We start from the raw sequence: 24,743 nt of genomic DNA, 5'->3' as shown, positions 1-24,743 counted from the left end.
TTTCTTCTCTCCTGAGATGCTGCCTGACCTGCTGAGTTACTCCAGCATTTTGTGAATAAATACCTTTGATTTGTACCAGCACCTGCTGTTATTTTCCTACACTCCACAAATTCACAACTCTCTGGGTGAAAAAGAACCCCAAGAGAGGGAGTTTGTAGAGTGCCTCCGAGATAAATTCTTCGAGCAGATGGTACTAGAGCCTGCCAGAGAGAAGGCAATTCTGGATTTAGTGTTGTCCATGAACCAGATTTAAAAAGGGAACTCAAGGTAAAGGAACCACTTGGAGGTAGTGACCATAATATGATTAGTTTTAATCTGCAATTTGAGAGGGAGAAGGTTAAACTAGGAATGTCAGTGTTGCAGTTGAACAAAGGGCACTATGAAGGCATGAGAGGAGCCGGCCAAGGTCGAATGGAAAAGGATCCTAGCAGGAATGACGGTGGAACAGCAATGGCAGGAATTTTGGGGCATAATCCAGAAGATGCAGGATCATTTCATTCCAAAGAGGAAGAAAGATTTTAAGGGGAGTCAGAGGCAACTGACTTTTGTGAATCAAGGGAAGTTAGAGATGGAATAAAACTAAAAGAAAAGATGTATAAGATAGCAAAGAGTAGCGTGAAGCCAGAGGAGTAGGCAACTTTCAAAGGACAACAGAAGATAGCAAAAAGGGCAATACGGGCTGAAAATATAAGGTACGAAGCGAAGCTGGCTAAGAATATAGCTTCTTTAGGTATGTTAAGAGAAAAAAAATAGTAAAGACAAATGTGGGTCCTTTGAAGGCAGACACGGGTGAAATTATTATAGGTAACAAGGAAATGGCGGAAGAGTTGACCAGGTACTTCGGATCACTATGGAAGACACAATCTCACCGATGTACTAGTGGACAGAGGATCAAGAGAGACAGAGGAACTGAAAGAAATTTGCATTAGGCGAGAAATGGTATTGGTTAGAGTGATGGGACTGAAGGCTGATAAATCCTGAGGGCCTGATGGTCTGCATCCCAGGGTCCTCAAGGAGGTGGTTCAAGAAATTGTGGACACATTGGTGATCATTTTTCAATGTTCAATACATCAGGATCAGTTCCTGTGGATTGGAGGGTAGCTAATGTTATCCCACTTTTCAAGAAAGGGGCAAGAGAGAAAACGGGAAATTATAGACCAGTTAGCCTGACATCGGTGATGGGGAAGATGCTGGAGTCAATTATTAAAGAGGTAATAACGGCGCATTTGGATAGTGGTAAAAGGATTCGTCCAAGTCAGCATGGATTTATGAAGGGGAAATCCTGCTTGACAAATCTTCTGGAATTTTTTGAGGATGTGACAAGTAAAATGGATGAAGGAGAGCCAGTGGATGTAGTGTATCTGGACTTTCAGAAAGCCTTTGATAAAGTACCACGCGGGAGGTTGGTGAGCAAAATTAGAGCACATGGTATTGGGGGTAGGGTATTGACATGGATAGAGAATTGGTTGGCAGACAGGAAGCAAAGAGTAGGAATAAACGGGTCCTTTTCAGAATGGCAGGCAGTGGATAGTGGAGTGCCACAAGGCTTGGTGCTGGGGCCGCACCTATTTATAGTATATATTAGTGATTTGGATGATGGAATTAGAAGTAACACTAGCAAGTTTTCAGATACACAAAGCTGGGTGGCAGTGTGAACTGCGACGATGATGTTAGGAGGTTGTAGGGTGACTTGGACTGGTTGAGTGAGTGGGCAAATGCATGGCAGATGCAGTCGTGTAGATAAATGTGAGGTTATCCACTTTGGTGGGAGTGATAAGGAGGCAGATTATTATCTCAATGGTGTCAGATTAGGTAAAGGGCAAATCCAATGAGACCTTAGTGTACACCAGCCACTGAAAGTAAACGTGCAGGTACAGCAGGCAGTGAAGAAAGCTAATGGCATGTTGGCCTTCATAACGAGAGGATTTGAGTACAAGAGCAAAGAAGTCCTTCTGCAGTTGTATAGGGCCCTGGTGAGACCACATCTGGAGTATTGTGTGCAGTTTTGGTCTCCTAATTTGAGGAAGGATATCCCTGCTATTGAGGAAGTGCAGCGTAGGCTCACGAGGTTAATCCCTGGGATGGAGGGACTGTCATATGAGGAAAGATTGGTAACATAGTCACCAGTTGCCCCAAATACCGGCCACCGAATGGTGAACGAGGTCTGATTGACCTGGACGATGCACATTGGCCTGGCTCACCTCAACGGAGCTGCAGGTCTAAAAGACATACGACAGAAGAAGAGGTAAGACTAGGCTTGTATTCACTGGAGTTTAGAAGGATGAGAAGGAATCTTATAGAGACGTATAAAATCATAAAAACGACTAGACAAGCTAGATGCAGGAAAAGTGTTTCCAATGTTGGGGGAGTCCAGAACCAGGGGATACAGTCTAAGAATAAAGGGGCAGGCATTTGAAACTGAGGCGAGAAGAAACTTTTCCGCCAGAAAGTTGTGAATTTGTGGAATTCTCTGCCCCAGAAGGCAGTGGAGGCCAATTCACTGGATGAATTTAAAATAGAGTTAGATAGAGCTCTAGGGGCTAGCGGAATCAAAGGATATGGGAGAAGGCAGGCTGATTGGAGATAATCAGCCATGATCACAATGAATGTGTTTGACGATGTATAGTATCATCTGATCTAATTTGATAGCATGCAAAACAAAGTTTTTCACTAAACCTCAGTATACATGACAATCCTAAACCTAAACCTAAATATGTATCAATCTTGGAGATGTTTGTCAATTTGCTTTTTAGAACTTCAGTAATGGTATTGGTAAGACTTAATTATTGAAAAAAATACCGAGATATATTGAAAGAAAACGTACAACAGGTAAAGCAAAAAGAGAGAGGAAATAGTGTAGAATATTGTGTAACAGCACCAGAGAAAGTGCTGATAAGCAAAAGGTGTAAGGCCACAACAAGTAAAATTGGACAATCTGGAATATCACAATTAGATTTAGTTTCTGTTTCCTTATTTATTTCAGACATCTGTGAGCAGAATGGGGAAATCTGTTAAACTCCCTCCTATTCCAAATCTTGCCAGAAGCCCAACATCTCCTCAGAACTCAGGACATTTCAATTATTCTCCACATTCCTCTGGTGGATCAAATGGAGTAGCTGGTGTCAGTAGACATTGCATCGGTGAATCACATAACCGCTCAGGTCAGAAGCCATTCTTGGTCTCGTGTGGTCAGTTCAACCAGTCAATCCACCAAGATAAGATTAATTTAACAATTTGAAATCTGTACTCTTTTATAGAGATATAGGTCATTTCAGTTCTTAGTATCAGACAGGCTATCCAAATTTTAATATCGACCTATAAATTTGAACACTGAGTAAATTACAGGAGGGGGGTGAGGGAAAGATAGATCAGACATGATTGAATGGCGGAGTAGACTTGATGGGCCAAATGGCCTAATTCTGCTCCTGGGGCATGAATTTATGACTATTGGGGGCATCTAATACAGTCTCACCAAAGTGATCATTGCCTTCTTATTTCCAAGTTCTACCCACATAACCTTGCTGGACAATCCCCCCCAAATATCTTCTCTAAGCACTGTAGTTCCGTCCTCTCTCAACAGAAAAGGTAATGCCGCATCCCCTACCCCATTCCCCTTGCAATATTGCAATTATGCCTGTAGCATCTGTACCCTGAAACATTTAGCTGCCTTCCTGTCCTTTCTCAGCCATGTTTCTGTTATGATTATAATATCTCCGTTCCCTGAACTAATCCATGTCTTGAGATTGTCTGAAGAAAGGTCCTGAACTGAAACATCAGCTATTTGTGTTCTCCAGGGATTCTCCCTGACCTGCTGAGTTACTCCAGCTCTTTGTGTCTTTTTGTTCCCTGAGATTGTCTGTTCAGCCTCTATCATTGAAATGAATCAATTTAAACCATTTCTCTTTCCTCACTTTTCTGGTCCTATCTGCTAATTGTGTTCTCTTGGAATACATTAACCTCAACTTCGCATCTGTCTCCTTTCCACTCTGGAACCCTCCTGAATAGTACTTGCACACTTCCTTCCCAGGAAACTGATCCCATCTAGTTTGGGTGCAACCTGTCCCATTTTGTACAAGTCGCCTCTGCCCCAGAAATGATCCCAATAATCCAAAAACCTGAATCCCTGCCCCCTGCACAAGCTCTTCAGCCATGCGTTCAGTTAAATACTAAAATCATACCTTTCAGGCTAACTGTTAAACAATGGTGAAAGATTGCTTTAGAGCAGAACTAATTTAATAGGAATGGCAGTGAAATTCTAACTTTTTTAAACAACATTTCAATAACTACTGAGATGCGCAAACACATTCTGCTCTAATTTGCACATGATATTGAGAATAATCAAGGGATTGCCACCCTCGATCCTGCTTTTTATCATCATTCCATCTCCTATATTCACTCTGCAGGCGCTCTGCAACATCTTGGATTCTGGCACGAGGGAGGCAACACACCATTCTGGAGTCATGTTAGTGGCCACAGAGTCTCCTGTCTGTCTCCCTAACGATTGAGTCGCCCAGCACTCTAACTCTGCCACACTTTATCCTACCCTGTTGTGCCTCGAAGCCAGACTCGGTGCTACAGACCTGGAAGCTGCTACTTTCTCCTGAATAGACATTTACCCCCCTTCCAAAAGGGTATCATGTTTTTGAGGAGAATGGCCACAGGGGATTTCTGTATTCTCTGCTTACACCCTGTCATAGTTAGAGGATTGCGAGATATTTAGAGACCTGCAAAGTTAAATTAAAAATTGGCAAAGGGAGCTTTTTACATAGTCTGAATTTGGGATCTAGAGTAACAAACATCATTTTGGTTACCTAATTCTTGTTAATAATTCAGCATTTAATAATTAAAAGTACATGCAAATGTTTTTCTTTTTAAAAAAAAATTCAGGGGGAAGTTCGGATAGTGTCTTGTCCCAAATTGCTGCCCAAAGACGGAAAGCAGCAGGTTTGCCTGATTTGAAAACAACTAGGTCTGAGATTTTGCCTCAACTTATCTTTGTTGAAACTAACCTCCCTGAACTTCCAGCCTCGCCAACTGCAGAAAACTGCATTGTACAGGTAACATTTTCTAGCCTTTGCTAAAACAAAATCATTTGCTGTCTTGTCATTGGATTAGTTTAGAGTGAACAGATCGTGCAGCTAGCAACTATAACTTGCTGGAAGTGAAGATTGTATGACAACATATTACATTTAATTATTTGCACAATATGCAGTCTTGCCATCTTCACAATATAGACGTACCGATAAAAGGGTACTCAGTTTTGTTGTCAAATCTTATGGATTACTATCATTTGCATTGGAAACCATCAAACATTGATATATATTTATTTTTCGCCACAAAAGATAAGTAATGCAAATTAAGAGGTTAATTATTTCTGTTACAGCAGATTGTTCTTGTCGTTATGTTTATGCCTGTTGCAACAAGGTAGAAAGAATTTCACGAGTGCACTCTTCCCCCCAGCTTTACAGATGTATGTTTGTCCCTTATTTTTTTCTACTTTTCCTCAGGAGTTTGCAGTTGGGGACCAAAAAAAACATTTGTTAATTCATGGTGTACCGGTCTTGATGGATCAGCTGCTTTTACTGTCTTTTGTTTTCCTTCATCTGTATTACAGCATACTCGCAAGAAGAAAATTAGGTTACTTGATCCTGAGAAAAAAATTAAAATATTTGTGTATATATATGTTAAAAATAATAAACTATTGTTACAACAAACTTGCACACTAACAATTATTTACCTTGCTAATACAGAAATGTAGCCAACAACGTCCATCATCTGGTGCCTCATCTAATTCCAAGAGCACCTCTCCTACTCTGACTCCATCACCATCTCCCACACCCAAAAGTCCCCAAGGAGAATCCTCCCTGTCATCATCTTCACATCAACAATCTAAGAACAGTGGTGGATCCAGTAGTGGTACTCTCACTGATGAAGGTAATGTAAGGTCTAAATAGGCTTTATCACACCCCTATTCCTGAGAGGGATTTGGTAGAAATATGGTATTTTGATGTTAAAATTTTATTGCACCGTGTGCCCATTCACTTGAATGACATGCCACTTTGTTTTGTTTAACCTTTCTTCCCTATGCACTGAAAACCACAAGATTTATAATTTGTTAAAATTTTTAGCAAATCACTGTACCTTAATTGGGACATGTGACAATAAAAGACCTTTGAAACCATTGAAACCCAGTTAAGCTCTTAAGCAATTGAATACAGAACCTAGTCACAGTCAATTCAGGTGATTAGACTATTTCTTTCCTGCAGTGTACTTGCATTTTAATGCTAAATTCAAAACTTACAGGCTAGCCATTTAACAATTGTGGAAGATTACTTTCAAAAAGAACTATAGTAGGAAATAGTAGGAATGGTAGTGAAATTTTAACTTAAAAAAAAAATCTGCTGTCGCATAAATAGCATTTTTATAAGTACTGATCTACTCAAACACATTTTACCATAACTCCATAGTTTAGTTTTGTTGAAAGAGGAACATGAGATGGAGTTTAAGGGAATGAATTGCAAAGCCTACAGCTGTCATTTGAAAGGACAATAGCTTAATGAGATTTCATCCGAGTTAGGTTAAGGAAAGCAGAATTTTGGTTGACCCCGAGTCAATAAAGAGTAATTAGTGACGTTTTGGAATCGGAAAGTTTACAAAGGCTGCACCAATTGATCCTGAATTAAATGCATTGCAAACTGAATAAAAGGTTTAGAATTTTATTAAATGGCAATTCTTGGGAAAGTAGCAGGTGAGTAATCTCAAAACTGAAACTTTGTCCAACAGATAGTTTAACTTAAGATAAGTTAGTCAATAATGAACAGAAAATAGCTGTTTTTAGAAGTTAGCAACTAACAGTTCATTTGCTGTAAGTCATAGTCACACAGCCTAGAAACGGGCCATAGAATCCATTGCATCTGCACAGGCCATCAAGCACCCTTTTACATTAAAGCTACTCTAAACCCATATGAACATTCTCATTCCCATCAACTCCGAGAAATTCTACTACTGTAGGGACATAGGGATTGGCCAGGTAATAGAACCCTCGGATTGGGTTACGGTCACGGGGTGAGGAAGCGCGGGGTATTTAAATGCTTGGCGCCAAACGTTAGATTAGAGATCAGATTAGTGAGTGAAGTTAGTGTTTGTCCAGAAAGAAGTCTGTTGCGTTTGTTACGGGTTTTATACGAATAAAGGATTTGGATAATACCACTCGTCTGGACTCACTACATTGGTGACCTCGAACGTAGGAAGAAAGCAGCAGCATGTCGCAGGCGGGAGCGAGCACGTGCGAAATCCATCTACCGCCGTTCTGGGCCCATCAGCCGCATCTGTGGTTTGTGCAGGCAGAATCACAGTTCCATCTTAAAAAGGTGGAGGAAGACCAGGAGAAGTACCACCACGTGGTGAGCTGTCTGCAGGCGGAGGTGGCTGCGCGGGTCAGCCGATACCTGACCAGTCCACCCCAAACGAACCAGTACGTGGGGCTCAAGAAGCTCCCGCTGCGGACCTTCGGCTGGGCCCAGAACCAGCGGGCTCTGAAGCTCCTCCATTTGCCAGACCTGGGGCAGCGGCTGCCGTCGGAGCTGATGTCCGAGATGCTGGCTTTGGCGGGCGACCATCAGCCGTGCATGATATTCGAAGCGGCCTTCCGGGAGAAGCTACCTGGGGACGTCAGGTTGGTGTTGGCAGACGTCCCTTTTGAAGATCCGGTAGCGTTCGCCGAGAAGGCCGACACGCTCGTGAGGGAACGCAACGCCCGAGACGGCTCCGTTAACCGGGTCTCGAGGCCCAGCGGCAGTCGGGGGTGCGGCCGGGAGAGCGACGCATCGGCCGCTATTGCGCAGCCGACCCGCCAAGAGAGGGCGGCGGCGCCTGTTCATTGGCAGCGGGCTCGACCAACAGAGCCGGATAGGCGTGGCTGGTGCTCTTTCCATCGGCGGTGGGGCAGCGAGGCACGAAGCTGTAGATCCCCGTGTTCGTTTCCGGGAAACGCCTGGGCCGATCGACTGTAGAGGCAGTCTCGGTTGGCCGTAACCACCGCCTCTACGCTACGGATCAGAGTACCGGGATCGTTTTCCTAGTGGATACGGGAGCGGTCGTAAGTATTGTGCCCCCCTATGACTGTGAAGTTCGAGTGGGGGAAAAGGGCCCGCCCCTAATTGCAGTGAATGGTAGCACCATCCGTACATACGGTAAAAGGACCATGTCCCTGTCCTTCGAGTCCAGGACTTACCGTTGGGAATTCATCGTTGCGGATGTGGGCCAGGCCATATTGGGGGCAGATTTCCTATGGGCGTTTTCCTTGGTCGCAGACGTCCGAGGGAGGGGCCTACAACCCTCGGCTGATGTACGGCCTCGGGATACTGGGCCAGAGGCTTCTACAAGCGCCGCCCCACCCAGCCTAGTCATCCAGTCCATTACCACGGCTCCCGGTCAGTTCGATGCGGTCCTGGCCGACTTCCCGCAGCTCCTCGTCCAGCGTTTTGATTCACCTTCGGAGAAGCACGGGGTCGTCCATTTCATTCCAACCGAAGGGCCGCCGGTTTTTGCCCGGGCGAGAGGAGTTCCTAAACTTGGAGAGGTTGGGAATTATTCGGCCTTCGAGTAGTCCGTGGGCCTCCCCCTTGCACATGGTTTCCAAAGCATCTGGGGGGTGGAGACCATGTGGTGACTTCCGTCGACTCAACGCGGCAACACGGCCGGACCGCTATCCGATTCCACACATTCAGGACTTTTCAGCTAGCCTGGAGGGGGCGACAATATTTTCAAAAATTGATTTGGTGCGGGGATACCATCAGATCCCGGTCCACCCGCCGGACATTTCGAAAACAGCGACCATCACCCCGTTCGGACTGTTTGAGTGGTTGCGTATGCCTTTCGGCCTTAAAAATGCAGCTCAGGCATTCCAGCGTCTGATGGACCGGGTGGGTCGAGGGTTGCCGTTTGTCTTTATTTATCTAGACGATATTTTGATTGCCAGCCGTTCGGTCCAGGAGCACTTGGTCCACCTCCGCACGGTGTTCCAGAGGCTGCAAGACCATGGCCTGATTCTCCATCCGGACAAGTGCCAATTCGGCCTGTCCGCGGTGGATTTTTTGGGTCACCGGGTTACTCCGGCCGGTGCCACTCCTTTACCAGCTAAGGTGGACGCGGTCCGCTCTTTCCCCCGCCCGACTACCATCAAGGGCTTGCAGGAATTTGTGGGCATGGTCAATTTTTATCATCGGTTCGTGCCTGCAGCAGCTCGGGTTATGCGTCCCCTTTTTCAATGTCTCGCAGGTAACCCCGCGGAGTTGGTATGGTCCGTAGCTGCGGAGACGGCTTTTGTTGCGGTCAAACAGGCCCTCGCCAATGCCACCATGCTGGTGCACCCGCGCTCCTCCGCCCCCACAGCTCTGACGGTGGACGCCTCAGACGTGGCGGTGGGTGGGGTTTTGGAGCAGACAGGTTGACGGTGAATGGCAGCCTCTTGCGTTTTTCAGCAGGCAGCTCTCTCGAGCGGAGCTCAAGTACAGTGCGTTCGATAGGGAGCTCCTGGCCCTTTATTTAGCAGTCCGGCACTTCCGTTACTTTTTAGAAGGCCGTTCTTTCGTGGCCTACACGGATCACAAACCTTTGACATTCGCTTTTGCTAAGGTTTCTGATCCGTGGTCGGCTCGCCAGCAGCGGCACCTAACCCTCATTTCGGAGTTTACGACCGATGTCCGTCATATTGCGGGTAGGCTGAATGCCGTTGCTGATGCCCTGTCCCGGCCGGCCATTCCCTCCGTAGCCGTGGTTGGTAAACATGTGGATTTCCAGGAGCTAGCGGAGGCTCAGCGCCTGGAAGGAACTGCCGCGGTGTACACCTCCACAACCTCGGGACTGCGTTTAGAGCAGGTGGCGTGTGGCCCCACAGGTACCAAGTTGTGGTGCGACGTTACTCTCCCACGCCCTCGCCCGGTGGTGCCTGCCGCTCTGCGGCGTAAGGTTTTTGAGGCCATTCATGGCCTGGCACATCCGTCCATCAGGGCGACTTCAGCCATGGTGGCCGACCGGTTTGTCTGGCATGGCCTGCGAAAGCAGGTGGCAGCCTGGGCACGCGCCTGCATTCCGTGCCAGACCTCCAAAGTCCATCGTCATGTCCAGCCCCCACACCAGAGATTCGAGGTTCCCCCCGGCCCGTTTTTTCCACATCCATGTGGATTTGGTGGGTCCATTGCCCTATTCTAGGGGTTACACTCATCTACTGACGGTGGTTGATCGGTTCACTCGTTGGCCGGAGGCGCTCCCGTTGTCGGACACCTCGGCGGCCTCCTGTGCACGGGCCCTGGCGTTGCATTGGGTGGCTCGTTTCGGGGTCCCGGCTATCATCACTACAGATCGGGGAGCCCAGTTCACCTCGTCTCTCTGGGCCGCGCTGGCGCAGCTGTATGGTGCTCGATTACAGCAGACCACCGCCTATCATCCCCAAGCCAACGGGATGGTTGAGCGTTTCCATTGGCAGCTGAAGGCGTCCCTCTGTGCTCGCCTGACTGGCTACGATTGGGCTGACCAGCTGCCTTGGGTCCTCCTCGGCATCCGTACGGCCCCGCGGGCTGAGCTGGGCACATCTTCGGCCGAGCTCGTCTACGGTTCGCCCCTGCGGGTGCCGGGCGACATTCTCCCTTCCACTCCCGCCTTGCCGCCATCCGTCACGTCAGTCTTGGGCTCCCTCCGGGAACGGGTGGGTTCTCTGGCTCCAGTCCCCACCTCTAGTCACGGAAGCACAGCAGTTCACGTTCCTTCGGAATTGCGGAGCTGTGATTTCGTGTTTCTTCGGAAAGATTGCCACCGTCCCCCTCTTCAGCCGGTTTACCAAGGCCCGTTCCAGGTGCTCAAAAGAGGGACTGTAACCTTCACCTTGCAGGTAGGAAATCGTCAGGAGCTGGTTTCAGTGTCCCGTCTCAAGCCGGCCCATTTAGACCAGGACCTCCCCGTGTCGGTGGCTCAGCCGCCGCGCCGGGGCCGGCCTGTGGCTGCTCGACTGGTCCCGTCAGCGGCGCCCAGTTTACCACCTCTTGGGCCTCCGCCGCCTATGGTTGGTCCCGGGCTGTCGTTGTTCATCAAGTGCCCCACGTCACCTGCACCCTCCGCTCCAGTGGACCCCCCATCGCCTCCAGCGGCGGAGTCCCCCCCGCCTCTTGTCACGCTGGGGGTATCGGTTTCCCCCATCCGTACACGTTCTGGGCGGGAAGTTCGGCCGCCCGTGAGGTATGGTTTCGAGGGTTCTGGGGGGGGTCATGTAGGGACATAGGGATTGGCCAGGTAATAGAACCCTCGGGGGTTCCACAGCTCCGGGACAAGTTAAAGTCGGGGAGAGTTGAGGGGAACTCGCTGCATAAAGCAAAAAAGCCTACAAAATCATCGTAGTTTTTACTAATTAACCATATATACACCAAATTAACAGTTTTGAAAATAGTTTTTTCTTACCTATACGGAAGAAAAATTGAAAAATCAGATGAAACTAAAGTTTTTTTTTGCACGCAGTAGATCAGCTGGTGACAATTCTATGCCCCCGCGTCCTATGACCTGCGCATGCTCAGTCGGAATACCGAACTCGCTTATTCTGTCATCAGAGATTCCACTACTAGCCAATTACCTGATATGTGCTTCTTGAGCAAAACACAAAGTATTGGAGGAACTCAGCAGGTCAGGCAGCATCTGTGGAGGGAATGTATAGATGATGATTTGGACACTTCGGTCTAATATTTACTCTTGTCAAATTTGGGTTATTGCTCCTTTGGACTTGGGATGCTTCGCAGCATTGTGGCTGCTCTTTAAGTTCTAATTATTGCTCTTACAGTAGGGATTTGAAAATTAGACAAGTAGACGTGTGTGAACCATTTGACAGGAAAGAGCTTATTTTGGATGTGCATTTGCCACCACTTTGCAGGTTTCCTATTTTGCACTTGCCTGCTGTACCTCTGTGCCAGAGTGTATTAAAATTGCAATGCATCATGCTTAGCAGGTGCACTCCCTGGGGGGATTATAAATGTGAATTGATTATGTGATGTTTTTGAAGGCTGGAAGCTCTGTAAGGGAGGTTATATTCAGGTACTGTCTTTTATGTGAGTCTAGATAGTACTTCTGATGTAGTTTTCCAATGTTTTACTATGTCACAATTAAACACCATGGTCTAAATAAATATAATTAATTAAATATCATTAAACAGCCAACAGTATTCATCAATGATGGTTGAAGTAATGTAGGTTAACTAATTTCTGTACCATTTATTTTCCCTAGATGAATTATCCAGTATTTTAAAAAAGCTGTCGCTTGAAAAATATCAACCTATATTTGAAGAACAAGAGGTAATACCAATATTGTAGAGCACTCCAAGTGGAGTGTAATCTTTTTATTTCGATAAATCTTCAATTGCAGGTGACTGTTGGTTATTGGGGACGTTGTGTTCCTGGAAAATAATCCGTGGACTAAAGCTGTATTCTCAGTGCATGTTTCTTTTCCCCACATAAATTGAATGAGAGTGTATTTTGTATATTACACTTTTGGGTAATGATTTGTGAATTCTGCAAGGGTGTTTTTTTGTAACCCAATTGTCCAAAACATGGAGTTGCCTGCCTTTTTTATCTTTCCATTCTTCAAAAAAGGAATAAGAAGAATGTATACCCCAACTCAATAACTTTATTTGATACAATCAACGTGGGTGTTTGCTATATAAGTTCCTTATACAAGTTTGCTATATAAGTTTGCTATATTACCAAAATTTGTATATAGCTTGCTTTTCAGGACGCAACGTTTACAGTACGAAAAGGTAAAGTGCTGGATTGATTGAAATGTTGAGGCCATTGTTTTAGTCAGGGTGTTTTTAATTTACCATTTTGTTTATTATATTTCAATTTATTTCTGTTTTTATCATCTTCAGCAGAAATTGTTGTCTTTTATTTCACATATCTCCTTCCTAGCTTAGATGAAACAAGAATGGAGCCAGCTCTCAACTTCTGCTGATTTCGGAGCAAAATGAGGTCTACTGGCTTATACACATGTATCTCTTCAGATCATTCCAAAACCCTTTTCTGGTTGCTTAATTATTGATTTTTTTTCATGATACAGAAACAAACTAGTAAAATGTTAGTAAATAGTAGGAAAGAAAACTGCAGATGCTAGTTTAAATCTAAGGTAGACACAAAATGCTGCAGTAACTCAGCAGTTCAGGTAGCATCTCCGGAGAGAAGGAATGGGTGACGTTTCGGGTCGAGACCCTTCAGTTAGTAAATGTCGGCTTTCAGTTGTTTTACAGTATTTTATGCTGTTTAATTGTTTTTAAGTTTCACTTCCTAATGGAATCTTTTTAGAAAGTATACTAATGTCTGTGTTTGGCTGACTTTTCTGATTCTTGTAGCAGTTTATTTTGTCTATTTCAATGCAAGATGCAATAGATTATACTATTCCATTTCTATATTTTCTTTGTCTTCTCTTCCTGCAGTCTTCCGCTTTAATTCTTTCTAGATGTGAAATTAAGCAGATGGTATATACTCATCTAATACAGAATATCTGCAATCTGATATTGTGATGAATCTGATGGTATGTATTTACAGAATGGGTTTGTTTAAAAAAATAAATCTTTCTGCAGTCTAAAATTAACAGTAGCATTGTAGCTATTTGGTTTAGATGAGGAATAGATATGAGTAATTAGTAAATGAGAAATAGCCATGATTTCACAATATAAATGACCCTAATTTGATTTTTAAGACATCAATTGGGTTCCCATGGCTAATGAAAATGCTATACTCGTACTCCTGTGGCTGTTGTGAAGTTGTGGAATTTTCTGCCTCAGAAGGCAGTGGAGGCCTATTCCCTGGATGCTTTCAAGAGATAGATAGAGCTCTTAATGATAGCGGAGTCAGGGGATATGGGTAGAAGGCAGGAACGGGGTACTGATGGTGCATGATCAGCCATGATCACGGTGAATGGCGGTGCTGGCTCGAAGGGCCAAATGGCCTACTCCTGCACCTATTGTCTATTGTAATTTTGTTGGGACAAATTATTTATTCTACATCTAGGACCAGCTTTGAGAGATCTGTAGAAACCGTAGTACAATTGTATAGAATAAATTTCCTGTTGTTTGCTCATCCAATAACAGGACACTAATAAAGTCTATTCAGAGTTTAAAATTGCTTTTTGGTTTTTGGAAAAGGATCCGAGCAGGAATGAGAGTGGAACAGCAATGGCAGGAATTTCTGGGCATAATCCAGAAGATGCAGGATCATTTCATTCCAAGGAGGAAGAAAGAGTCTAAAGGGAGTAAGGGGCAATCGTGGCTGACAGGGGAAGTTAGGGATGGAATAAAACGAAAAGAAAAGGTGCATAACATAGCAAAGAGTAGTGGGAAGCCAGAGGATTGGGGGACTTTCAAAGGACAACAGAAGGTAACAAAAAGGGCACTACAGGCTGAAAAGATGAAGTACGAGGGTAAGCTGGCCAAGAATATAAAGAAGGATAGTAAAAGCTTCTTTAGATATGTTAAGAGAAAAAGATTAGTAAAGACAAATGTGGGTCTCTTGAAGGCAGAAACAGGTGAAATTATTATGGGGACAAGGAAATGGCAGAAGAGTTGAATGGGTACTTTGGTTCTGACTTCACTATGGAAGGCACAAACAATCTCCCAGATGTACTGGAAGACAAAGGATCTAGGGAGGCAGAGGAACTGAAAGAAATTTGTATTAGGCGAGAAATAGTATTGGGTAGACTGATGGGACTGAAGCCTGATAAATCCCCAGGGCCTCATGGTCTGCATCCCAGGGTACTCAAGGAAGTGGCTCTAGAAATCGTGGACTCATTGGTGATCATTTTCCATTATTCTATGGATCCAGAATCAGTTCCTGTGGATTGGGGGGTAGCTAATGTTATACCACTTTTCAAGAAAGGAGCGAGAGAGGTATTACAGACCAGTTAGCCTGACATCAGTGGTGGGGAAGATGCTGGAGTCAATTATTAAAGAGGTAATAATGGCGCATTTGAATAGCAGTAAAAGGATTGGTAAAAAGTCAGCATGGATTTATGAAGGGGATATCCTGCTTGACTAATCTTCTGGAATTTTTTGAGGATGTGACAAGTAAAATGGATGAAGGAGAGCCAGTATATGTAGTGTATCTGGACTTTCAGAAAGCCTTTGATAAGGTCCCAGACAGGAGATTAATGGGCAATATTAGAGCACATGGTATTGGGGGTAGGGTGTTGACATGGATAGACAGAAGCTAACAAAAAGGGCATTACAGGTTGGCAGACAGGAAACAAAGAGTAGGAATAAATGGTCCCTGTCAGAATGGCAGGCAGTGGCAAGTGGAGTGTCTCAAGGCTCGGTGCTGGGGCCACTACTATTTTCAATATATATTAATGATTTCGTTGATGGAATTAAAAGCAACACTAGCAAACTTGCAGATGACACAAAGCTGGGTGGCAATTTGAACTGCAAAGAGGATGCTAGGAGGTTGCAGGGTGACTTGGACAGGTTGAATGAGTGGGCAGATGCAGTATAATGTAGATATATGTGAGGTTATCCACTTTGGCGGCAAGAACAAGGAGGCAGATTATTATCTCAATAGTGTCAGATTAGGAAAAAGGGAAGTGCAACGAGAACTGGGTGTCCTTGTCCTGAAAGTAAACATGCAGGTATAACAGGCAGTGAAGAAAGCTAATGGCATGTTGGCCTTCATAATGAGAGGATTTGAGTATAGGAGTAAAGAGATCCTTATGCAGTTGTACAAGGCCCTGGTGAGATCACATCTGGAGTATTGTGTGCAGTTTTGGTCTTATTTGAGGAAGGACATCCTTGCTATTCAGGCAGAGCAGCGTAGGTTCACGAGGTTAATCCCCGGGATGGCGGGACTGTCATACGAGGAAAGCTAGGAAAGACTGGGCTTGTATTCACTGGAATTTAGAAGGATGAGAGGGGATCTTATAGAAACGTATAAAAGGACTGGACAAGCTAGATGCAGGAAAAATGTTCCCAATGTTGGGGGAGTCCAGAACCAGGGGCCACAGTCTAAGAATAAAGGGGAGGCCATTTAAAACAGATGTGAAAAAATATTTTCACCCAGAGAGTTGTGAATTTGTGGAATTCTCTGCCACAGAAGGCAGTAGAGGCCAATTCATTGGATGAATTTAAAAGCGAGTTAGATAGAGCTCTAGGGGCTAGCGGAATTACGGGATATGGGGAGAAGGCAGGCACAGTTACTGATTGTCGATGATCAGCCATGGTCACAATGAATGGTGGTGCTGGCTCAAAGGGCCAAATGGCCTCCTCCTATTTTCTATTTTCAATGTTTCTCCGATACATTAAATATGTCACTGTACTTTCAATGCTCAAATGTAATGAATGCACCACAAAAGCATGTAATATGCAAGTATATTTAGTACTCTATACTTGTAAGGGATATACAGGTTCCCTGGTGGTTGACACAAAAAAGCAGAAACTTCTATACTGCAGAAAATTTCACCAAATAGCATGACTTTAATTTTATAACCTACTAAAACACAGGCGATTATAGACACAGACAGGCACACACTTTATTAATATTACCAAGTTATACATCCATTGAAAATCAGGCCTTCTGATCTTATTTCCTGCAGTATTTTACTGCCTTTCTGTAAGATTTGCTCAAAGATTGTTCTTCCATTCTTTTAGTTTTTTAATACAATTTGGCATCAGATTTGGCACGGTGTAGCATTTACTTCAGTAGTGGCTTGTAACCTGTACCTCCTGCAGTAGGTTGCTGATTCACAGATGTGGATTCGATTTCATTCTCCTTTGCTCATTGGGGTTTCTTTTTTGCTAGATTTACTGTCCTGGTATCATTGTGCTTTAACTAACTGCAAGCTACCCCAGCCAACATTGGGTTGCTATGCAGATGGTGACAGCAATGGTCCAATAGCCCCTGTTGCAAAGGGGCTGAGCTGTTCCCAAACCAAGATGTGATGTAATCCGACAGTATATTTCCTATGGTGCAACTGTAGAAATTTGTAAGAGTCACTGGGACATGCCAAATTTCCTCAGAAAGGCATTGGTGTGCCTTCTTGGTTGTTGCATTAATGTAGTCGATTCACGACAGATTGTTGGTGGTAATAATACCAAGGAACTTGGATCATAAGTGATAGAAGCAGAATTAGGCCATTCGGCCCATCAAGTTTACTCTGCTATTCAATCATGGCTGATCTATCTCTCCTTCCCAATCCCATTCTCTTGCCTTCTCTCCATAACCTCTGATACCCGTACTAATCAAGAATCTACCGATCTCTGCCTTAAATATATCCACTGACTTTGCCTCCACACCCTTCTGTGGCAAAGAATTCCATTGATTCACCACCCATTCCAATCTGTCACCATTGATGTTGATTGGGGCATGTACTCCATCATGCTTCCTGAAAACTATAATTTGATCCGTATGGCGGCACGGTGGCACAGCGGTAGAGTTGCTGCCTTACAGCCGCCTTACAGCGAATGCAGCGCCGGAGACTCGGGTTCGATCCTGACTACGGGCGCCGTCTGTACGGAGTTTGTACGTTCTCCCCGTGACCTGCGTGGGTTTTCTCCGAGATCTTCAGTTTCCTCCCCCACTCCAAAGACGTACAGGTATGTAGGTTAATTGGCTGGGCAAATGTAAACATTCCCCCTAGGGTGTGTAGGATAGTGTTAATGTGCGGGGATCGCTGGGCGGCGCGGACCCGGTGGGCCGAAGGGCCTGTTTCCGCGCTGTATCTCTAAATCTAAAAAAAAAAATCTAAATCCTTTGACTTGCTGACAACGAGAGATAGGTTATTGCCCTGACAAGTTACTAACTTCTCAATCTCCTTCCTGTACAGAAGTACAGGATGATTTTTCTGAACGGATAAAGGTAATGATCTCTTCAAATCTTGCCAGATTTGGAGAGAAATTTGCGTTTAGATGCTGGACATCTAGTTACTGAACTAATAAGAAGAGTGTAAAACAAGAAAAAATTTAGAATGAAGTGTTGGATAAGGAGTAAGTTGTGCAATTTACTTATGGTAAGGTTTAAACTTGGGTTTAAGGATCTTTCCCGTTCTCCATCCAGTGTTGTTCAAATAAATGTGCGATTTATTTTTTGAACCTTGTATTATTTTCATTTTGAAATACTGAGTGTACAACAATGTGCTGTTGGTCGATCTTTGAGCAAGTTGGTTTATTGAGCTTCAGCCACTGGATGTTGGTCTGTCTTATCCTATTTGCTAAAATGATCATGCAGTAGTTAGACTTCATAGGGATAACTTGCCAAAGTTTATAACCCTTTGTTTTAATCAAGTAGTCAAGATTCTTTGTTTCTCTTCCTTTCCCTGCCTTCTTAGATCTTAGTTTCTAATGGAAGTAATTAATTTTATGCTGCTGTATGGTTCCGATGTTATTGAAACATAGAAGAAGAAGATAGGTGCAGGAGGAGGCCATTCGGCCCTTCGAGCCAGCACCGTCATTTATTGTGATCATGGCTGATGGTCCCCAATCAATAACCCATGCCTGCCTTCTCCCCATATCCCTTGATACCACTAGCCCCTAGAGCTCTATTAGTTGATGACATTAAATCCTGAATTCAATTGCCTTTTTTTTGCTATGCCTACCACTTATTCTATCATGTAGTTTGAAAGATGTCTGTGTCATCATGCCACATATCTTCCTATAAATATCCTTGAAGGACGGATTTTGACAGCACCCCCAATCCAGTGGTTAATTGCTTAACATAGGGCAATACTTCCTTTTCTTATATATGACATGGCACTATGTGTTTGGTTTATTATCTAGATGTTAAATTTTAGATTTCATGTAAATGATGTGTATCATTTATGAGACCAAGGAAGTTCAGTTATTTATTTATACTTGGATTTGAATCCTTAAAACAAAATATCTTCTCACTTAAAACATGACTATTTGTGGATTTTTAAATATTAAAATAAGCAAAAATGTTTAGCTTTTAAATAAGTACTATTTCAAAATTTAATTTATGGCGAGATAGATATTTGAGAGTATCTGAAGAGGTTAATTGGTAGCAGGAGCAGGTATGTAAAATAAACACAGAATAACAGACCTTTTAGCCCTCCATTAATGTTGGACAAACTTTCTGTATGGATCTGTGACAAATATGTCTGCCTAAATATGTTCTACATCTGGCTTTTGTTTCTCTGCCAGCACTTTGTCTCCTTCTGAATATCCACCTTAGTTTTACACTTTGAAATGTTATGTAAATGCAGAAAACTTTATCTCCATTCTTCCAGTAAGAACTTAAAACATAGAACAGTACAGCACCGAAACAGACTTGTCAGCCCTCAGTGTCTGTGCCAATCATGATGCCAAGACCAGCTCTTATCTGCCTATGCATAATCTATATCTGTCCATTCCCTGCATATCCATCTTGTTATCCAAAAGTCTCTTAAATGCCACTATCATATCTGCCTCCATCACCACTCCCAGCAGTGTATTTTAAGCACACACTAACATCTGTTCACCTAAATCTATGCCATCTAGTATTTGATATTCCCATAGTGGGGAAAAAGGATCTGACTGTTTACCCTATCTATGCCTCTCATAATTTTATAGACCTGTTGGGTCACTCTTCAACCTCTGTTCCAGAGAAAACCATCCAATTCAGGCAGCATTTTGGCAAACTACTTCTGCAGCCTCTGCAAAACCCTCACATGCTTGCTGAAAAGGGTGACCAGAACTTCACCCGATACTTTAAATGCAGCCTAACCCAAGTCTGATAAAGCTACATGACTTCCTCCCTCTTTTATTCAATGCCCTGACCAATGAAGGCAAACATGCCATATGTCTTCTTGATCACTCTATCTACTTGTGATCGCATTTTCAAGGAGTTATGGACTTGGTCCCGAAGATCCCGCTGTACTTATTAAGGGACTTACCATTAATTGCTATTCCCCTTGCATTTGACTTCCCAAAGTGCAACAACTCACACTTTAATTAAACTGCCATTTCTCTTTGTGTAGCTGGTCTATATCCTGCTGTATACTTTGATTATCAGACAATTTGTTTATCTTGTATTAATTTAATTATCAAATTAATTTGAATGACTATCTCATCTTCCTTTCCCTCCCTAAACCCCCATTCATCCTCCTCCACCATTCTCCGCTTTTGCCCAAAACCTTGTTTAAGGCAAACTTGTTATGAACTGTAAATGTATTTGCAATTAATATATAGTTTGTGTTCAAAAATGAACTTGTTTCAAGGTGCAGTAGGTCTTTATAATACTGCTATATAGCAGAGGCCCTGAAGTGAATTTTGGACTAAATTATGTTTCTGAAAAGTTGGTGTCCATTTGGCAACTGGAAAGATGGTGCCCATTTCTCAATAGAACCATGTATGGAAAATGCTCATTAGAAGAATATATATGATCATGTTTCCTAAAGGCACGATCTCTGTTTTATTTCTCTAGGTGGATATGGAAGCATTTCTTACATTAACTGATGGTGATTTGAAAGAGCTGGGTGTAAAGACAGATGGTTCAAGGCGACAAATTTTGGCAGCAATCACAGAGTTAAATGTTGGAAAGGTATCAATTGAAATAACTTCACTATTCACTACAGCAAGTGGGGGAGATAAGAGTCCTCTTTTCTTTTCTAATGGACAAATTGACTTTTTTTTGCACACTAATCTCAACTGAGGTTCATATTGCATTGATTATATTGCAGAGAGGTATGAAGAATGAACATTTTTAAAATCAATGCAACATTATAATAATTCCAGGCACTTTAATTCTCATGCTGCTGTCTACCTATGAATGATGAATGCCTTTTCACTCTCTTGTCAATTCTGTGAAACCAGCCATTTTAGGATATGTACCCTGACATCCTTTGATGAATTCCTCTCAGGGTTCTAGGCCCTTCCAATGCTGAAAATTGACCAAACTCTCCTATTTCGCAAGTGGCTGCACTGAGGACCAACTTTCGGTTAAGAGTGCCATCTAGATTTTGTAGTAGTGATGGTAGTGTTGTACGCCAAGGCCACAAGCTATCACCTGCCGCATCTGCAGAAGAGACTGCATTTCTCTCATCGGCTTCATTAGCTATCTCAGAACCCACAAAACCAGAGTGGAAGTGTCATCCTTGATCCTGAGAGAATGATTGAGAAGGGGGAAGCTTGCAGCCACATGTATGTAATTGCTGAACTTGTTTCCATTTAAAATATCCAGAATTTGAAAGCATAATTTCATTTGAATCTTGTTGTTTGTTGTCGATGACTCAGTTCATGCTCAAGCTTTATGGTGTTGAAATGTGGGCTAATAATAGTTTTGTGATTGGGTAAAAATTAGGTATTTGGTTGAGCAGGGGGAATAACTCCTTTTACTGCGTTCTCCACTCCACGACCTCTGAGCCACTCTAAAATATAGAATGAATGACCTGCAATTATACCATAAATCATAAGAGCAGATTTAGGCTATTCAGCCCATTTAGTGTACTGTGCCTTTCAATCATGGCTGATTTATTTTTCCTTCACTACCTCCTGCCTTCTCCCTGTAATCTTTGATGCCCTTCCTAATCAAGAACTTATCAATCTCGGCCTAAAAATACTATTATTTGCCCCCTTGGCTACCTGCATGTAATCAATGTTGTAATGGATATATTGATGCAGGGATAATATAAATATCAAGATTTCTTTCAAATATAGGGACGGGAGAGGCAGATGCTACAGGAAACTATCCATAATTTTCATTCTTTTGGGAGCAGTGCCAGCAATTCTCGTCAACTTAATTTTCAGCAATGTAAGTTTTGTTTTCTTGAATGGAGGCTAAATCACACTCGACCATAGAAGTAGCTTCTACAAATGTCAGATATGGATTTTTAATATAAAGCTTTTTTAATAAGCCTGCTAATTTTCTGATGAAGATGTTATTCAATTTTCAGCTAATTGGCTAATTCTTAATTGCCTTGGAAACCTACATATTTGCAATAAGATAACCTTCGACATGTACATAATGATCTCCGATTATAAACAGGAATACAATCTACTGTAGGTTTAGTTCAACTTTTAGTCGTAGGAAGAAGGACATGTAAGCTGAGTTAATGGTTTGTGAAGCCACTAAAATGTATTGCCTCCATTTTCATTAGTCTAGTTCCTATTTGAAATTGCAGCATTAATAACAGTGAAACTATAATTGAGTATCAATGCCATAGACATTTCATTATTGTACTGTATTTGGTTTTAATAATGAGATTTTTTATATTCCATAATACATGACTAGAACTGATTTTATAGATGGGCTGAACAGTTGAAAAGCGCCACATGATCTGAACAGAAACATCTTGTGCATAGAATATTTTCCAAGTATAAAACGCGAGTTTAGCTATGCAGAACAGAGACAAATGCAATAGTTATAAAAATGTAGATACAAATGTTCAGATCTGAAACATTAAGTTTCCCTTTCCACAGATGTTGTTTGACCTGTTAAATGTTTTCCAGCATGATCTTTATTTCATATTGTACCATTGGAATCACCTCATTATACTTAGTGTTCAATGATAAAAGGCGCTACGTAGCCAGATTGTAGATCTCCAGATGGGTGTTGAATACTAAATGGTGGACTTGCTTTTCAGTAGCCAAACCTTTTTTGAAGAAGTTTCCCATTTCTACTGTAATTATTTGTTTTGTTATGCCCTATTACCTATGCAAAACACAACTTGCCTTTTTAATTCCAACAGCTCCCATTGCCTGGATTGGTAGACCAACTACAACAGTGGATAAGAGATGACCTTGAATTGGGCAGGTGATTCACTTTCAACAAATCTGACATAACCTGACCTTCAAGATTAGTGTTTTTTGTATGCATCCTCAATCATAACTTCTGGCATTGCAGGTGACTCAGGTCTCAAACAGAAATTGTGCAAGTATCATGAGGAATCATTGAATGTCCAATGCTGTTAAAGAATGGAGATTTGTCATTTGTGCAATAGATGAAATCCTGCCTCATTTTAATAATTCATTTTTTTGATAAACCCAAGCACAGAAGATGCCTTTCAAAATTTCCAGACAATATTTTACAGTGCAATCAGTATCAAGTGGCATAAATGACTGCTAAGTGATAATGGCTCAGATGAAGTTGTATATTTATGCTCATGATTTATCTATACTTGCTCCAAGGTTTATGACTATAAAGGCAAGAAATGCAGTATCATTTAATATTCTTCAGCAACAAAGAATTTAGAACCTGGCTTGGAGACCAGGGATAGGGTGAAGACTATCTTTTGCTTCAGCCGGTGCCAGTATTTTTTTCCTGGACAGCTGGTAGCATCCAGTATTCTGGGAGCTGCTGGGTATCATTGTCCCTATAATAAATCTGCATTTGTAGCCATTTTCAGGAGTTTCTCCTTTGCAGTAATGCAGAAAAACAGGAAACTAAAAGGCAGCTGGTTGGATTATGCCAATGAATTTCTCATTTCCCTCATTATACAAGCTCATCCATGACAAGCCAACTGTAGAATTAATGTAGAGCAAGCATCACTCTTTATTTTGTAAAATTTAAAGCTATTACAAATAAAATTAAATAAATTCTTTGTTTAAGTCTTGTTCTTTTCAGATGGCCAACAAATCAATTTCTACTAATACCAAGAATACAATTGGAAGCCTTGTGTACAGCTGCATCAGAGCATAAATTGAGGAACTATAAAAAAGGGACTAGTTGTGTACACACACAGATGCACCCCTGAAGTTACTTAATCAGGTTAAGAGCAATCTGCCACTGTCAGCAAAATTGATTTTAACACAAGTTATTACATTTTTTTCTTCTCTATGACAGCAGGTAACCCTGAAGGTGGCATGCTGTAGAGGTGTAAACTTAAATTTGTTTTGGAAAGTATCTAAGTTTCTGTTCCTGATTTTTTTTTTAAAGTCACCATCTACAGGCAAATCGACTGGAGATTCAATTATCTTCCATCTTGACTAAGTATTCCATCTGACCATTTTTAGATGATAGGAATTCTCACTTTACATTTTTAAAGCAAGCAGCTTTCTCAAGTGTTATCATGCCATTCCAATGCACTACTTGTAGTAAAAGATGCCTGGGTGAGGAAGGACATCAGCGAGGAGACAGGCTACAGATGCTGGAATCCAGAACTGCTGGAAGAACTATCCCAATGCAGGATCTTGACCAGAAATGTCAACCATTCCCTTTTCAGATTCTGTTTGAGTCAATGGTGGTAGTTTTGTTTTACTCAAGGAATTTGGTTGCTTTAGAAATTTACAAATGCAACACTTCCACACAAATTGAAAATAGAATACCAAGGTAGGATAAAAGGAGTGTTCAAAAGGTTTTATTTCGTGTTGCCCAAAAATGTTCCAAAAGTTTTATTTGATGTATTGCCCAACTCAGCAGGCAAGAGTTTGGGAACCTAAGGTAGTGAAACAACTGGACACAATTTCCCCTATTATCCATTACTTCGAGTCATACAACGTGGAAACTGCCCCTACAACTCGACTTAAGACTCAAGAGTGTGGAACTAGGCCCTTTGGCCCAACTTGCCCACACTGGTCAACATGCCTACGTTGACCAACTACACAGTCCCTCCTGCCTACATTTGGCCCATATTCTTTCAAACCTATTGTATCCAATGTTTTTTTAAACATTGTGATAGTACCTGCCTGTTACCTCCTGCTCATTCCATATACCCACCACCCTTTGTAAAAAAATGTTGATCCTCTGGTTCCTATTAAATCTTTCCCCCTCACCTTAAACCTAAGTCTTCTGATT

The 24,743-nt window shown here is 42.7% G+C and overlaps 1 protein-coding gene across 3 annotated transcripts in view; it reads left to right on the top strand.

The window, feature by feature from the left end:
* The window catches only part of anks6 (ankyrin repeat and sterile alpha motif domain containing 6), a 53,448-nt gene that overhangs the window by 18,260 nt on the left and 10,445 nt on the right, over window positions 1-24,743 (top strand). Inside the window, exons 9-15 of one of the 3 annotated variants that reach the window (XR_013548461.1) lie at window positions 2,984-3,161; window positions 4,888-5,057; window positions 5,751-5,934; window positions 12,265-12,332; window positions 13,466-13,563; window positions 20,436-20,552; window positions 21,668-21,683. Coding sequence is in view for 2 of the 3 variants with exons in the window: in XM_078415632.1 (XP_078271758.1) it covers window positions 2,984-3,161; window positions 4,888-5,057; window positions 5,751-5,934; window positions 12,265-12,332; window positions 20,436-20,552; window positions 21,668-21,761; window positions 22,699-22,748 (861 nt within the window). In the remaining variant the exon portion in view is untranslated. Of the gene's footprint in view, window positions 1-2,983; window positions 3,162-4,887; window positions 5,058-5,750; window positions 5,935-12,264; window positions 12,333-13,465; window positions 13,564-20,435; window positions 20,553-21,667; window positions 21,762-22,698; window positions 23,623-24,743 lie in introns of those variants that run through there. The other 2 variants (XM_078415632.1, XM_078415624.1) reach the window with 2 other exon arrangements.

The sequence above is a fragment of the Rhinoraja longicauda genome, chromosome 2, assembly GCF_053455715.1.
Source record: "Rhinoraja longicauda isolate Sanriku21f chromosome 2, sRhiLon1.1, whole genome shotgun sequence".
NCBI classification, from domain to species: Eukaryota; Metazoa; Chordata; class Chondrichthyes; order Rajiformes; family Arhynchobatidae; genus Rhinoraja; species Rhinoraja longicauda.
This window is presented reverse-complemented; position numbering and strand designations above follow the sequence as displayed.